This window comes from Branchiostoma floridae, chromosome 3, assembly GCF_000003815.2.
Source record: "Branchiostoma floridae strain S238N-H82 chromosome 3, Bfl_VNyyK, whole genome shotgun sequence".
In the NCBI taxonomy this organism is placed as follows: domain Eukaryota; kingdom Metazoa; phylum Chordata; class Leptocardii; order Amphioxiformes; family Branchiostomatidae; genus Branchiostoma; species Branchiostoma floridae.
The window spans coordinates 23,645,255-23,660,893 of NC_049981.1; the positions used below are offsets into that span (position 1 = coordinate 23,645,255).

The 15,639-nt window shown below is 39.5% G+C and overlaps 1 protein-coding gene across 1 annotated transcript in view; it reads left to right on the plus strand.

Annotated features, from left to right (window-relative positions):
- The window catches only part of LOC118412579 (gamma-aminobutyric acid receptor subunit beta-like), a 32,983-nt gene that overhangs the window by 14,863 nt on the left and 2,481 nt on the right, over positions 1 to 15,639 (plus strand). Inside the window, exons 3-9 of the mRNA XM_035815528.1 lie at positions 3,973 to 4,058; positions 4,323 to 4,390; positions 4,851 to 5,077; positions 5,535 to 5,617; positions 5,842 to 5,979; positions 6,730 to 6,882; positions 14,569 to 14,810. Of these exons, the coding sequence (XP_035671421.1) occupies positions 3,973 to 4,058; positions 4,323 to 4,390; positions 4,851 to 5,077; positions 5,535 to 5,617; positions 5,842 to 5,979; positions 6,730 to 6,882; positions 14,569 to 14,810 (997 nt within the window). The remainder of the gene's footprint in view (positions 1 to 3,972; positions 4,059 to 4,322; positions 4,391 to 4,850; positions 5,078 to 5,534; positions 5,618 to 5,841; positions 5,980 to 6,729; positions 6,883 to 14,568; positions 14,811 to 15,639) is intronic.

A 15,639-nucleotide genomic window follows, 5' to 3' on the forward strand; every position in this document is an offset into this window, starting at 1 on the left:
CCTCCTAATTACAGCGGTAGTTGCATGAGTATACTTTTCCGTAAAAGCCTTTTCTTTTACTATCGATTCAACAAAACATTTGAGTCATCAACGATCCAACGTATTTCAATGTACAAGATGGGTTGTTGCTATTTTGTACTAGACAAGGTAGTCATTATTGGTCTGACCCAGACCTACGCGCAATGACCCAAGTAGGAGATGGCTCTTAAGCAATAGTTACAACGAGTTCCTAGTGGAATATGATGGGTCGTTGGGGAATATGGTGCTATTCACCTTTGACATGCTTTTACGTTTATGGGGTGTAAGATACATTTGTCAGATATGTTTCTTGTTGCAAACGTGAATCATCTAGGTTCAAATGTACTCTTTCATGAAGCGTTGATGTAAATTTCATAATGGTCTACGGAACGTTGTGAGCCTTGTCTTATTTTTTTTACTTACACGTCTTCCTTTCATATCTTAACAACCAGCACGAGAGTATAGTAGACTGCATCTCCTTTATATCCCTCATGCTTTCCATTTTTTCTAGCTCAACGACTTTGGTAAGAAAATGCCGAACTAGTAAGTAAGGGTGTCAGTAGGTACAGACAGGCAACTTATGTAGCCTATCTGGCTACGAGTGGAACTTTATATTGAGATTATAAAGAGATCTAGAGCATTTGGACCGAGGTCTAGTATTACGAAAGATATACATAGCATGGCTAAAGACACGTCCTTCAATAAGACCCACACATGTCCACATGATTGCCAATCATGGCCACCAACAAAACGCTATCAGGCCGTTTGAACATTGTAGACCATTTGCTAATCAACGACACTGCTTGCAGTCAGATCGTGCCTTTGGTTGCACAATGCCGATGACCTTGCAGGGTGATCACGAAAACACGAAGTTCTCGGAAGGTGATTATTGCATCGGGCAGTTAATTTTTCGCTGACTAGACTGTAGAGATTGTGAATTTTCCAGGCCATTGAGAAGTGCGGATCACTTAACACGAATTAGATTTGATGGTGAGGCGGACTATGAATAACCTTCTCTGTATGAGCAGGTCAATTCCTTGCACATTCATGAACTGAATTCTGCCGGAAAGTAGCGACGACAAATCTAAAAATTGTACAAGTAAGGAGGCTGAAATCATACCAACCACATACCAACTATGTCAACTGCAATGACTGACATGATTCTAATCATATTAGTTCATTGAACAAAGCAAGTGAGTTACAAGCTGGCTCCACAAGTTTTTCTCTTGCATGATTGGCTCATGGTTGATTTCATTTACTTGTGTAATCATGGTTAAACCTTGAGGAGAGATAATAATTTATGATCTCTTTGTGGATGCTTTACAATTGTTAACAACGCTTTTAATATTACCTTAGATACATTTCGAAAGCAGTTGTAAGGCCACCTGACTCGCAAAGACGTGTTATTATGGACCTCATATTTTAGACATTCAGGCCATCTTTCTGTCATGTATGAATAATGGAACGAAATACTCGTACAATCATGGACTATGCATGGAATAGTCTCACAATGGCAATCATGACTATATAACTCCTTGCACAAGCCATTGACTTATCTATGATGCAGCTCACATTTTTGGATGGGAAATTCCCATGGAGGAGCACGACATAAAAATCGCAGAAGTTCGTAGATATCCTTAGTAAGTAGTGAGTTGAGGTCTTGGCCAGTCCGAACAATTTCAGGAATACAGTTCATCCAGGAATACAGATCATTGCGAAGAGGTAATGAAATCATAGTCAAATTGTAACCTAAGCCAATGATTTGGAATTTCAATTGGACTATCATCATTATTATTAACTTATCAATATAATCACATGCTTTCGTTGAGAAACGGAGAGAACCACATGTTCGCTCGTATTTCTTAATATTAAAAATATGCAACTGTCATGTCTAACCTTTCTTTCACTCAGTAGGGTAATGTTTGCAAATACGGAGTATTCATATTTTGTGTAGTCATCCTGTGTAAATTGAGATGATACCCGTCAGTTCGTTGGACATGTTCCAGGTATAAATACCAAATTTTAAGGTACATAATAGTATGACAGTATGTAATCCAACTGCAATATATCGTACGTTAATAGGGCACAATTCAGTTTTGCCTGCAAAGCCTATTTGATTAATGAACCAGTTTGATTAGTTAATTGATTAATTGGTTTATTGCTTGATTGACCCATCATTTCCTCCCTCAAACTCTTGGAAAATAGCCAGGACCTAAGAGTGTTATTTCAAGGTTAGAAATAGGCTGAAAAACATTATTACAATGATTTCCGGAAAATATATTACATTAAAGGTTGCATGCATAAATATCCTTACATCTTCCAAAATTAGTATGTAAACATGACAGGAACTGAAGATGGATACACAATCATCGCGAAAGGTGAATCATGTACAGTACGTGAAGGTCGTGAACTTGTTTGAGAAATCCTCTGCGGTGTAAAAGGTGATGGTCATGGATTTTCCATAATCATGATGGAAAACGGCGGTGGCTCATTACTCAAATGTGGTGCAGCTGCCCGCTGCTTTGATTATCTTGTTTCTGGCAGTGCTTTACTCCCTTTGGTACTGTGGGGAGGAAGAACGCCTTGGCAAGGTTAACAACTGCACCAATACAGGAAAGGGTGGTCTCAGTTGGCTACTGAGGAAAATACGAAACACTCACACCTTTGGTTAGGACATCTTTTTCAGATTTCTATATCGTAGGGGTATCAGGCGCCGACCCTAAATGAGCTTGCCCGCGGCAATACGCCATATCAGACTTCCGATTGCGTATGTGCAGTTGTGATACATTGTGGTCTAAAGTGAAAGTTTACGGTTATTTGCCAACAAAACAATTCTTGGTGTGTTTGCAAATTTTTCTAGTTGAGGCCCAAACATCCGACCTTACCTATGAGATGGAGATTTTGGCGAGACTATAATTATGTCACATCGTACTCCATATACATGTCAGCCATGGACATTTTGAAAAAAATGGTAATGCAATTAATTTGGAGGTGTTTCATTGACCTGTGGCCAATGAAGAGATCACCCTTTTCACTTATCACCGAGTATAGAGCTATCCACTCTTGACATGATCTTCAAGGTTAATGATTACATCTAATGTGATATGGGTGCAAATGTGTAGGTGGTTGACATAATCATCTATTATAGAATGCCCTGAAGAGGCCTGAACTGAATAGAATGCCCTGTTACTGTCTTTGGTATTTATCATAGCCCAACGTGTCAGTAAGTGTGAACGTGTCAGTTGTACTTTTTTCAACATATCCTTATACATACATGTATCTGCACACCTTATATGTGGAATATGTCAGTTGTTATGTTTAATATGACATGCGTGCATCTATTGCTGAAAAGCACATATTCTTCAAATCTTGCATATTCACGAAGGTCAATCAAACTTAAATAGTAGACATCTTGTGTCAAAAGGCCAATAGCAATATACAGATTATCAGAGCGTTTGCGACTGCATTTCGATACGCCCCAATTTCATTCGAAGTGCTGAATGTATACAGTTGAGTCTTCTTTCATCATGTACTGAATTTAGTGAACAGTTTGAGATTACAGGCAAAGCAAAATGCTGTGACATCAACCACTTGAATTCGATTAATATTTACATTTCTTTAGTCTCTGATCCATCATTGATACGTGAATAAATACGTTTCTATTTTCATCTTTACAAACGTTTAACATATTGTTTTTGCTCCGGTTCTCCCTCTCCTCTTTCTTTTCCAACGTATATTCACCAAACAAACTATATGGCTGTTACCCTGGTTTATGGTATAATAGCAGGCACACTGTGGTGTTAGATTAGATCATGTCGCAGGTCTGGACAATGTATATAAACATGTCTGGGCAAGAATAAACAGAGCAGTTGTTTGTTAGGCTAGACCATGTGAAGTTAAGCATGATGTATTTCCTTGCAGTTTTTCAAATGCGTTTCTGCGTTTGTTCTGCAGTGTTGCAGAAGGACGGTGGGATATGACACTGGCCATTGAGAGACTTTTGCACCACTACGACCTTAGAATACGTCCCAATTTTAGAGGTACTTTTTAGCGACATTCTGTCAAGTTAGTGACAATTTTCATCACTTAAAAAAAAGGTGTATAATCGCTACGAATGGCATCTGTGTTTATCAAGATTCCTATCAAATTATTGAAAACTATTGATTCACCCACGATGCTAACCCGGCGTAAGGATGTTTCATTGATATCATATGATATATTGTAACAAAACATAATATGGTATGGCATGATATATACATACTCAACATGCATACTTACAAAATCTTATCTTCACTTTTCTGTAGGTGCTCCTGTTAAAGTTGGAGTCGTTATAGATGTAATTAGCATAGACAGCATCTCAGATGTCAATATGGTAGGTCCAAAGTATACTCTGTAAAAAGCCTTCTGTGGCTTACAGCACAATGTCAAAATGCTATCTAAACCATGTATTCAATAATAATTAAAATACATCTCTTTGAAATTCATAAATATATTACGTAGACCTAAACTATGACATTTCTCTGACATTTCATTCAAATTTCATTCCTGGGCACATTCATTTGTCAGCAAAGTTTGGTATTCGTAAACTAGAATATGAATCGGTTAAATCTTAGTAGACAGTAATTAAAGATCTAAAAAAACAGAAAAAAAAAACAATAGTCTGATCGGTGAGGAAGTTATTGACCACTGAACTTGGTTAAGTCACAAAAAAATACTGCCACCATGAATATCGACGAAATCAACAACTGTTTCTTTATTTCTTACCCAATACGCGATCTGTAAAAGAACTGTATCTTTTTTTAAAAATTCAAACGTTGATATTTCCACCACAGGAATACACAGTATCTTACGACATCCGTCAGTTTTGGGTAGACGAAAGGCTAGACTTCCGCCATCTTTACGACGGAGACAAGATGACATTTGAAGGAGAAACCACCCTAAGAATCTGGCGGCCGGACACCTTCATCAAGAACGGCAGGGGGTCCAGGTTCCATGACGTCACCATCGGACAGCAGCTCATGCACATTTTTAAGAACGGAAGCGTCATTTATAAACTAAGGTTACTTATGTCTTGATACAGCACATACATAAACAATCATCGTACAAACAGATCTCCATCGATTTTCTACAGACACACTTTTATAACTATAAAGATAATATATAACAAATATACCAATTACAATTAGAGAATAAAGGAAATTTAGCTCAGATTACAATTGGTATGTTGATACATTACAAAAGCAATGTTAAAGCACAACATATCGTTCAATTTCTCTGTACGTCTAGATAGTAGCCTGGGTGCCATCTAGTTGGTGACTCAGAGGCAATCAGAATGGGGGGCCCCGTTAACAAGATAGGGTGGCACCTAGGCTACCAAAAGTTTTTTAAGTGTACTATACTGCCTCCTCCGCAATCTTTTCTGAGAGGAACATGCTACAGCCATTGGTGATGACCAGAACTTACAGATTGTTCCCACTATGAAAAACTAACATGCCGCGCGCTTCTATTTCCTTCAGACTGACAACCACGGCCTCGTGCTGGATGAAGATGCACATGTACCCGTTGGATGCTCAAAACTGCACACTCCAGTTCGAAACATGTAGGAATTCACATTCTGAAACTATACGCTGTTGAATCTGCAATACTTTGTACCAAATGGTTTCCAAGTGAAGTTATATTAATGTTCATACTATAAGGTGATCGATGACTCAATATTGAGAATACGATACATCGAGATAACTCATGATACTTTTGAATAGTTATAACGACTCAATTCGTCAGGGAAAAATTAAGATGTATTATCTATCGCCTTTCCATCTGCAGACGGTTATACTACTGAAGATTTAGTGTACTACTGGCTTTGGGGATTTGAATCCGTGAGAGGGTTTGAAAATGTCGAGTTGCCTCACTTTGACCTGGGCGGTTACGATACTCACGAGACGGCGGCACAGTACACCACAGGTTAGTGCCGGCGGCATGAGCACTTACTGCCTTAATTCTTTCAGATCGCGCCGACTGGGGAAGAGATAAGGTAATGCATTAATGGAAGAAAACGTATGCAATGTACTTTTATCTGATGGATGGATTTACCGAGCATCCTCTTTGAACGCAGCATATGAACCATACTAAAATATAAGGGAACGTCATAAACTTTGGAGCATGAATTCTTTCACTGAGCGCAAAGAGACAAAAATGTTAACGAAAATTTGACATAACTAAAATATCTGCACGAAGCGTACATTAGTCATCAGTAATAGTCAATGGTATTGGTAAAGGAATACTTTCAGTTCAGTTCCTTTATACCGAGTAGTGTAGTTCCAATCGCCACCAATACAATGCAAGTATACAAATTTAACTTCGTAAATAAAGTGTAAAGAAATTAAAAGAACGACATGACGTAGTACCATGTTACAAATTTTGAAAAGTTTTTGTTTAGGGCCTAGGGATTTACGAATCAAACGTCACATCCACGTGCCCTGGGGTTCTTATGACGTTGACTCTCTCTCTCCTTCAAAATTCAGCGCTCCTCCAATTTAAGAATAACCGCCAGCGCTCGTGGAAGGAGGCTATGTTATTGTTATGTAGTTATATGTTATTGATTATCATTAATATATAAGAACTGTAATGTATCTAAATTAAGGAGAGGTTGATATGGCTGGTTAGTCTATCAACTCTACCAAGACGCTAACTAAAGTGATTGTGCTCTTGCAGGACAGTTTTCCGGGCTTGCTGTTTCCTTCGTGATACGAAGAAATATGGGATACTTCATATCTGAGACGTATCTCCCGTCATGCCTTGTGGTGGCTGTTTCCTGGGTCTCGTTTTGGATCAGCCCGGATGCTTCTGCTGCGCGGGTGCTTCTGGGTAACTTTACATACTTCGTACACTGTAAATGGAAAGCATGTATAAAAATTTAGGCCGGACGTGACGGCCGATATATTTTGATTTGGCCCAACGTTACAGGGGCCAAGCATCAAACCGAAGTTCTTTTCGAACAACCAATCAGCGCCCTTCAAACAAGCAGTGTTCAGAGATTCGAACGCTGAATCATTCTTGACAGAGATAGAAGAAGGGCAGTTTGAAATTCCCCGAGCTCCACGCCCGAATTGGGGAGTTAATCGCATGTTTTTGTGTTTGTGAGTTAATCTTATCTTTTGTTGTTTTGTGAATCGTCTCTTTGGGGGAATTTACAGCGCTGGATTTGAACGTTAACGTACACTGTTGCGGTAAGTGAGATATTCGTATCTTGACATTGGTAACGTTCGTTTCCACAATATGAGTTTGGAAACTTTCCGGGCACATGTACACTGATGCCCCAGGTCTTTCTTTTTTTATCCATATAAGTATTGGGGTATGTAGCCTGTGTTCATTCACAGTTTATCTCAGTCACTAGTCTACTAGTAGCAAGACGGGAAGCAAACAGCAGACGATTGTTTGTGTTACAAAGAACTGTTGTCAGCGTGGGTGACGAAAAGGCCATGAAACGAAACTTTTTACAGATTTACTTGACTGAAAACTGTTAAGTCAATGGTAGTATAACTGCGATTTGGTGTTTATCTGAACGTTTCTAGTCAGGATGAGGGAACTTCATACAGGCGTTTAATATCAAATAGGGTTCGAATAACACATTACAAACTCTCTACTGTACGTTCCCCACGTGGGGGCTGTTGGTATGGCCGTGAGGTCCATATTGCTAGCTTTTGGATGTGAGCATTTTCAATAATAGGGGTGAAATGGCGTGCTGAGGCATGATTCAAAATGGCACGTGTTCTGATTTCCGCCCAATTTATATTGACAAAGACTGGAGATGTACTTGAAAGAAGGACACTTCAGGGCATATCGGTTGCCTTAGAAGGACTTTTTATTAATTTGTTTTATATTCTCTGTGATGATAAAAGTGTAATGTGAGGATGTAAAGTATAATTTCTTGAAACTCCAAACGCTGCCCCTCTCCCACGAATTTAATTTATTGGCTTGAAAACATACCGGAAGATTGATTAACTTGTCGTTGCAATGTGCAATCTTTATGGGCTCAAACTTAACAAGGTTTTAAGTCGTATATCTTACCGATTTTGTAAAGCACTGAAAATATTTTGCATACCGGAGCTAGTTTTTGACTGACAGATGGGTTTTGAAAAGTATCCGATTAAAGTTCCGTGCCGTTACTAACGTTATCTTATGTATCGACACGATTCCAAAACTTTGCATAGAATCTATAACGTTATAAATCCTGCCGAGAAAAATGGAATTCAGGACTTTCAAGCATTCAAGCAATGTAATAGATGGTAACTGTTTAACAGTGACGACAGAAGTACCACAGAGTGGATTTCAAAATTTTGACATTGTGCATAAATGAAACAAGGTAAATCAGGAGGGGTAATTTCACTATCCGGTGTTTATGAGTGCTTATTGTATGGCATTTATTTGTTCATGATAGAAACAGCACAGTATCGTGGAAAGGGGTATCTGAATCTGATGGTCACGTTTCCAGGGATCATCATTTTGTTCATGCCTACCTTACTGGCCTTTCTAAATCGCCTAGCGGCTCGCTTTGGGGGGGTTTTCGTCGCTATCGCTCCATTGGCGGGTGGAAAAATCGTGATTGATTGTTGGTTATAATATTACAACGTTTGTAAAACATTTTCAGATACACAATAAGTGTAATGATCGTATATGTCAGGCATGACAATTTGTGCAAAATTATTTCCATTTTGGTTTGTAAAGTTTGTCGTATTTGTTATGCTTTATGCCAGTCAATAAAAGTTGCTGGTATTCCCACCAAGAAACATTTAGTGTGGAGTGATTATGGGTTCTTTCTGAATAACTATAACGGCCGAGAAGGTAGGCATAAATTCATTTTTGTGAAACAAAAATAAAAATTTAGGCCGGACGTGACGGCCGATATATTTTGATTTGGCCCAACGTTACAGGGGCCAAGCATCAAACCGAAGTTCTTTTCGAACAACCAATCAGCGCCCTTCAAACAAGCAGTGTTCAGAGATTCGAACGCTGAATCATTCTTGACAGAGATAGAAGAAGGGCAGTTTGAAATTCCCCGAGCTCCACGCCCGAATTGGGGAGTTAATCGCATGTTTTTGTGCCCTCCCACCCAGTCCCGAGTGAGTTTGGTTAGCTGATTATTGTGGATTATTTTGTATCATATTTTGTTTCTTTTTAATTCGAAAATTAATTCTTGCCGGTAACAAGTCAGGTTTTTGCCTGTTATGATATTTTTTAACCTCCTTGGGTTTATACATCATGAAATTAGCTCAATATCAGGTCATGCTCTTTACCCGTTATGTGACCTGGTTTATTTATCATAAAGATCTGCTGTGTGACCGTATGGCTCACAGTTAGTATTTGTTCATGGCTGATCGTTGACTCAATACTGCGAAGTTAATTTTCAAAATGTGTCACCGTACAGACCATTTTTCTTCTTTTCTATTTACCGGTGCGAAAGTATGACTCACAGGTTACGTTTAGGCTGTGTGACCGTATGACTCTCAGACCATTCTTTTATTCTATTTACCTATGCGAAAGTAGGACCCACATGTTATATTTCGGCTGTGTGGCTGTATGGCTCTCAGACCATTCTCTTGTTCTATTTACCTGTGCGAAAGTAGGACTCACATGTTATATATTGGCTGTGTGACCGTATGACTCACAGACCATTCTTTTATTCTATTATCCTATGCGAAAGTAGGACTCACATGTTATATTTCGGCTGTGTGGCTGAATGGCTCACAGACCATTCCCTTATTCTATTTACCTGTGCGAAAGTAGGACTCACATGTTATATATTGGCTGTGTGACCGTATGACTCACAGACCATTCTCTTATTCTATTTACCTGTGCGAAAGTAAGACTTACAGGTTATATTTTGGCTTGTGCTGAATGGCTCACAGACCATTCTCTTATTCTATTTACCTGTCCGAAAGTAGGACTTACATGTATAATTTGGCTGTGTGGTCGTATGGCTCACAGACCATTCTCTTATTCTATTTACCTGTCCGAAAGTAGGACTTACATGTATAATTTGGCTGTGTGGTCGTATGGCTCACAGACCATTCTCTTATTCTATTTACCTGTGCGACCTGATAGGAGGGTTACCACGGGTTATTTTGGGTCAATGACTGTGTGACTCTTAGACCATTCTCTTAAACAGGAATCCCGTGTTCCCTGGGTAAAGTACCAAGGAAGTATTCCAGTAGCTACAAGGGTGAATTGTACCCTATAAATACATAGATTTATTAGAAATCCCAGACTGTCTACAGGGTGGAAACAAAGGCAGGGACACATTAGGCTCGTTCTTATTGAAATGTAAAAAATGCTGTCGCCTGCCTTTATGACTTGATATGGAGCAAATTAGACAACATCACTGGTTCCTTCATTTTTCTCAACACCTGTAATGTTTAAAAAATATGCACCACAACTTTCATATTGCTTAACCGATTGGGAGATCATTATAGCCACTGGTGTGATTTCACCCCCTAAAAAGTTGGTGTCGCCTGAGAAGAAACGAAGAATTCAAGTAGTAAAAATGTAACAATTCAGTTCCCAGAAGGATTGTTCGGCAGGTGAAACCAGCTACCCATTTATCTGTGTAAATGTATAACTCACAGGTTATAATTGACTGATCGATCGTTTGACTCATAGACCATCCTCTTATATTATTTACCTGTGCCACCTGCTTGAAGGGTTAACACAGGTTATTTATGGCTGTGCGACCGTATGACTCACAGTCCATTTTCTTATTTTTATTTACCTGTGAGAACGTATAACTCACATGTTATTTATGGCTGTGCGACCGTATGACTCACAGACCATTTTCTTATTTTTATTTACCTGTGACCTGCTTGAAGGGTTAACACAGGTTATTTATGGCTGTGCGACCGTATGACTCACAGTCCATTTTCATATTTTTATTTACCTGTGCCACCTGCTTGAAGGGTTAACACAGGTTATTTATGGCTGTGCGACCGTATGACTCACAGTCCATTTTCTTATTTTCATTTACCTGTGCCACCTGCTTGAAGGGTTAACACAGGTTATTTATGGCTGTGCGACCGTATGACTCACAGTCCATTTTCTTATTTTTATTTACCTGTGAGAACGTATAACTCACAGGTTATTTATGGCTGTGCGACCGTATGACTCACAGTCCATTTTCTTATTTTTATTTACCTGTGAGAACGTATAACTCACAGGTTATTTATGGCTGTGCGACCGTATGGCTCACAGACTATTTTCTTCTTTCATCTACCTGTGCCACCTGCCAGCTTTATCACAGGTTAATTTTGGCTGTGCGACCGTATGACTCACAGACCATTCTCTTATCTTTTTTACCTGTGTGACCAGGTAGGAGGGCTAGCATAGGTTATATTTGGCTGTGTGACTGTATGACTCACGGGCCATTCTCTTATTCAATTATTTATGTGCCATTCTCTTATTCAATTATTTATTGATTGAGATTCTCAGAATAAAATCTGAGACAGTGAGAGGTGTGGGCAACAGGTTAATCCTTGGCGTGGATACTGTAGGACTGTCGATTTGAGGGATGCTATTTCCCCCCTCAATTATGTGTTCTTGGACATGGAATGTCGACCTTGGTGTGTCACAGTTTGAGTTATGAGAGTCTACCGCTAAAACAGACTGGATTCCTGATGGTGAGTTACCTAAGGACGCCAGTGAGTGATAGTTCGTATATGGTCATCTGCATCTAAGTTTGTACTTTATACATATGAAGGATGATTTTATACCTTACATTGAGGTATACTATTTTAATGTTTCTTGCAGTGATCACATAGAATTTTACTATCTCACAATATATTCGATCACATACTATGTTGAATCATGACAGTTATTACACTTTCTTTATCGAAATATTCTTCATCAATTACTTGATTTATTTTCTCTCCTTGTTCGGAGTTCCATCGATACCGCCAGCCCGAACGACGGAAGGAAGAACGCAAAGTGACAAGTAACGGACCTTCAGCCGTCATTGCCCACACTCCTTCTAGTACGACTTCAATTGTTCCCCCTACTACAACATACAACATTTGTTCTGCCGAGAACAACATCGGCGGGCAACACCAGCGTGCTAGGTAGGCTACCAGCAGGCCCATTGCCCAGCTCTACAAGTGGGATGACTCGTGAAGGACATGTAGGACCAGTCTGCTAGGTAGGTTACCAGCAGGCCTACTGCCCAGCTCTACAAGAGGGATGACTCGTGAAGGACATGTAGGACTGCTAGGTAGGTTACCAGCAGGCCTACTGCCCAGCTCTACAAATGGGGTGATTTGTGAAGGACATGTAGGACCAGCCTGCTAGGTAGGTTACCAGCAGGCCTACTGCCCAGCTCTACAAGAGGGATGACTCGTGAAGGGCATGTAGGACTGCTAGGTAGGTTACCAGCAGGCCTACTGCCCAGCTCTACAAATGGGGTGATTTGTGAAGGACATGTAGGACCAGCCTGCTGGGAGTGTTACCAGCAGACATCTGTTAGGTTTCTTCTTTAAGGACGGTTACTATTACATTTGGTGTTGCCCGTGGGATATTTTACGTCTTGCGCACGTGCCATCGTTGTAACAGTTATCACCGCGCTTCATTGGATGGCAGTAAGGAAGTTGAACATATGTTATCCCACTTATATTACTGATGTTTTTATGTTCGATAATAGCACATACGCATCTTATGAACGTGATCTTACAGTTTCCAGTGATAGGGATCAGGATGTGGGAGTACCACAGGAAGAAGAAAAACTCATCCAAAAACAACAACGACCTTACTACACTGATTAATATTGGGGGCACGACTGTCCCTTGATAAATTGCAGGAGTGTAGGGTTACCATTCAAGAACTACTACATCTTTCATCAGCCTTGAAACAGATCCAATTGATAGGATTGCTAAAACATGTTTCTCCTGGTCATACTTTTCTATGACACTGTAGTACACTTAATTTTGTGATAGTATAGTGGTGAACGGCCATGTATTATCTGCATAAGTGTTGTTTATCGATCAAGATATGTGTCATTATCCTTAACGTACTTGCTATATGGATAGTTACATATGCATATGTTCTAGATACAGTTGACATAACCTAACTGAGAACGGAAGAAGATCTAAGAAACACGTTGTTACTTTACAGATCATATTAATAACCATCTCGCGGTATATTAAATGCCCAGAACCTGTGACATGTACACCTTTTGCTCCATAATAGACTCTTACGTAAGTTTTGTACATTCAGTTCCCTAGCATTTGTTCATATTTACACTTATGGTTATCCATTTGGTTAGCCTGTTGTTGACTCCTAGATAGTTGCCTTCAAAGCTAAAGAAATAACCTGGTAAGTTTAAAGTGTGGCAAGTGCCAACTTATATTATCTTCGCTGTTCCTTGTTTATGTCTGGATACTTATTGGGTCTTAGTATCCTAGACACAGGCTCTTTGATTTTGAGACACGTTAGGACATGAGGTACATTAGTCAAATTTAAACATTTAGCATATTCCTGGCGATGATTACTGTGTTATACTACAGGGCTCTACTGGGTATTATTGTTATTGTAATATTCCCAGAGTGTTTGTTTTGTTATCGTTGTTGTTAACATTGCGGCAATCTGACTTAACTTGGGCACATAGCTATTCATGTGCCAAGCTGTGATTTCTATGCTTCGCTGTTGGACTCGTTAGCCCATATCGTTATTTCTTCTTTTGCCGGAGTAACCTTACCATTCTTGCTGCAAGTATATTCAACTTTGCACGAATGCTAATTTGTTGTAGGCGGGTGGAAAAATCGTGATTGATTGTTGGTTATAATATTACAACGTTTGTAAAACATTTTCAGATACACAATAAGTGTAATGATCGTATATGTCAGGCATGACAATTTGTGCAAAATTATTTCCATTTTGGTTTGTAAAGTTTGTCGTATTTGTTATGCTTTATGCCAGTCAATAAAAGTTGCTGGTATTCCCACCAAGAAACATTTAGTGTGGAGTGATTATGGGTTCTTTCTGAATAACTATAACGGCCGAGAAGGTAGGCATAAATTCATTTTTGTGAAACAAAAATATTTTGCTACAAGCAATTCTAGGTACGAATTTTATGTGCCCTACAAATCGATATACAACGGCGAATTTATTCAACCCCCGTAAGCTTCGCTTTAAAGTGTCATTGTTGATCTATAGAAGACACTTTCAAATCGATATAAATCAGCATATCTAAACAAGATTGTCAATAGTCACGACATTTGAATCTTGTGATATATGCTCCTTTTTTATTCTGATACATGTTTATGATGAATAATATCTGAGAAATCTGTAATTGATTTAGAGATGGGATACATTTGACAGATCCTTGCCGCTAGATGTACAAGCTCTTATTAATCTTTGGGACAATAATGTCTGTAAACCTAACTGTGCCAGATAGCAAAGACCTGGAGTAAGACACATAGAGTCATTATGATGATGTATTGTCCTAGCTCCAGGTGAATTGTACTGTGAATATTTCAATATTATTTCTGCATATTCCATGTTGGTTTCCCGCAGGCATCATGACTGTGCTGACGATGACAAACCTGGACGCCACGGTGCGACAGGGTCTCCCCAAGATATCGTACGTAAAGGCCATTGACGTGTACCTGGTGGGATGCCTTATATTTGTGTTCGGCGCTCTGTTGGAGTACGCCGCCGTTAACTACCACTACCACACGGCCACCATGAAGAAAAGAAAGAAGGAAGGTGTTAGACGAAAGTGGAGGAGACTTGCTTACAATCGAAGTTTGCAGGAGGTGACTGAATCTCATTTGTCAATAGTTGTGTTTTGGTAGCATGTGTGTGTATGTGTGCGCCCGTGTGTTTGAGATATAAGAGCTTAACCCAAGAACCCATTAACGGATCGTTACAAGTTTGATATGTGGTTCTGAAGTGTCTTGGGAATCAGATGTATGGTTGCATTTTCGAACCTGGGCCCAGTAGGGCCGGCTGTTCTCGGGAACGAAAAATGAAATTGTACATCAAGTAATAATCATAAATCATGGATATGACTATTTGTTTTTACTTTGTATATATTTTGTTACCCGCAAACGGCCCGGCCGCGCCCAGGTTTGGAAATGTGACCCTAGCGTAAGTAATGTTGGCATGGACCCCCAGCAGCTTATCTAGGAAATGCAGGCCTGTTTGTTTATGTTCAACTTTGAAACAGGGTAACTTAAGAAGGGATGAACGGATGTTCATAGTTTGTGAGCAACTCGTTTTGATTGCAATTATCATCTTAGCCTTGCTCACCAAAACGGGAGCTAATACAGCAACGTAGTGGGTAAAAAATGGAGCTCACATAGCGAGGATGATTAGACACAAACAAGATGAAGCGTGGCACATGACATTCTACCTACACTATTTGTTCGTAGTTCACTTGGCCAAATCTAATTTGCTTCCCGAGTGATTCATGGATGATTACCTCTGGCATTTCCGCTACAAATGTGTTTTGTCGTAAGGTTAGACTTCAGAAAGATGCCTGAGTATGTACTAGAATAAACCTTTTGGCGAGGAGACTACCTTTTAAAAAGTGAAATATGTGTAAGTGGTGTATAACTTAAGCTAAACATATTCTGGTGTATA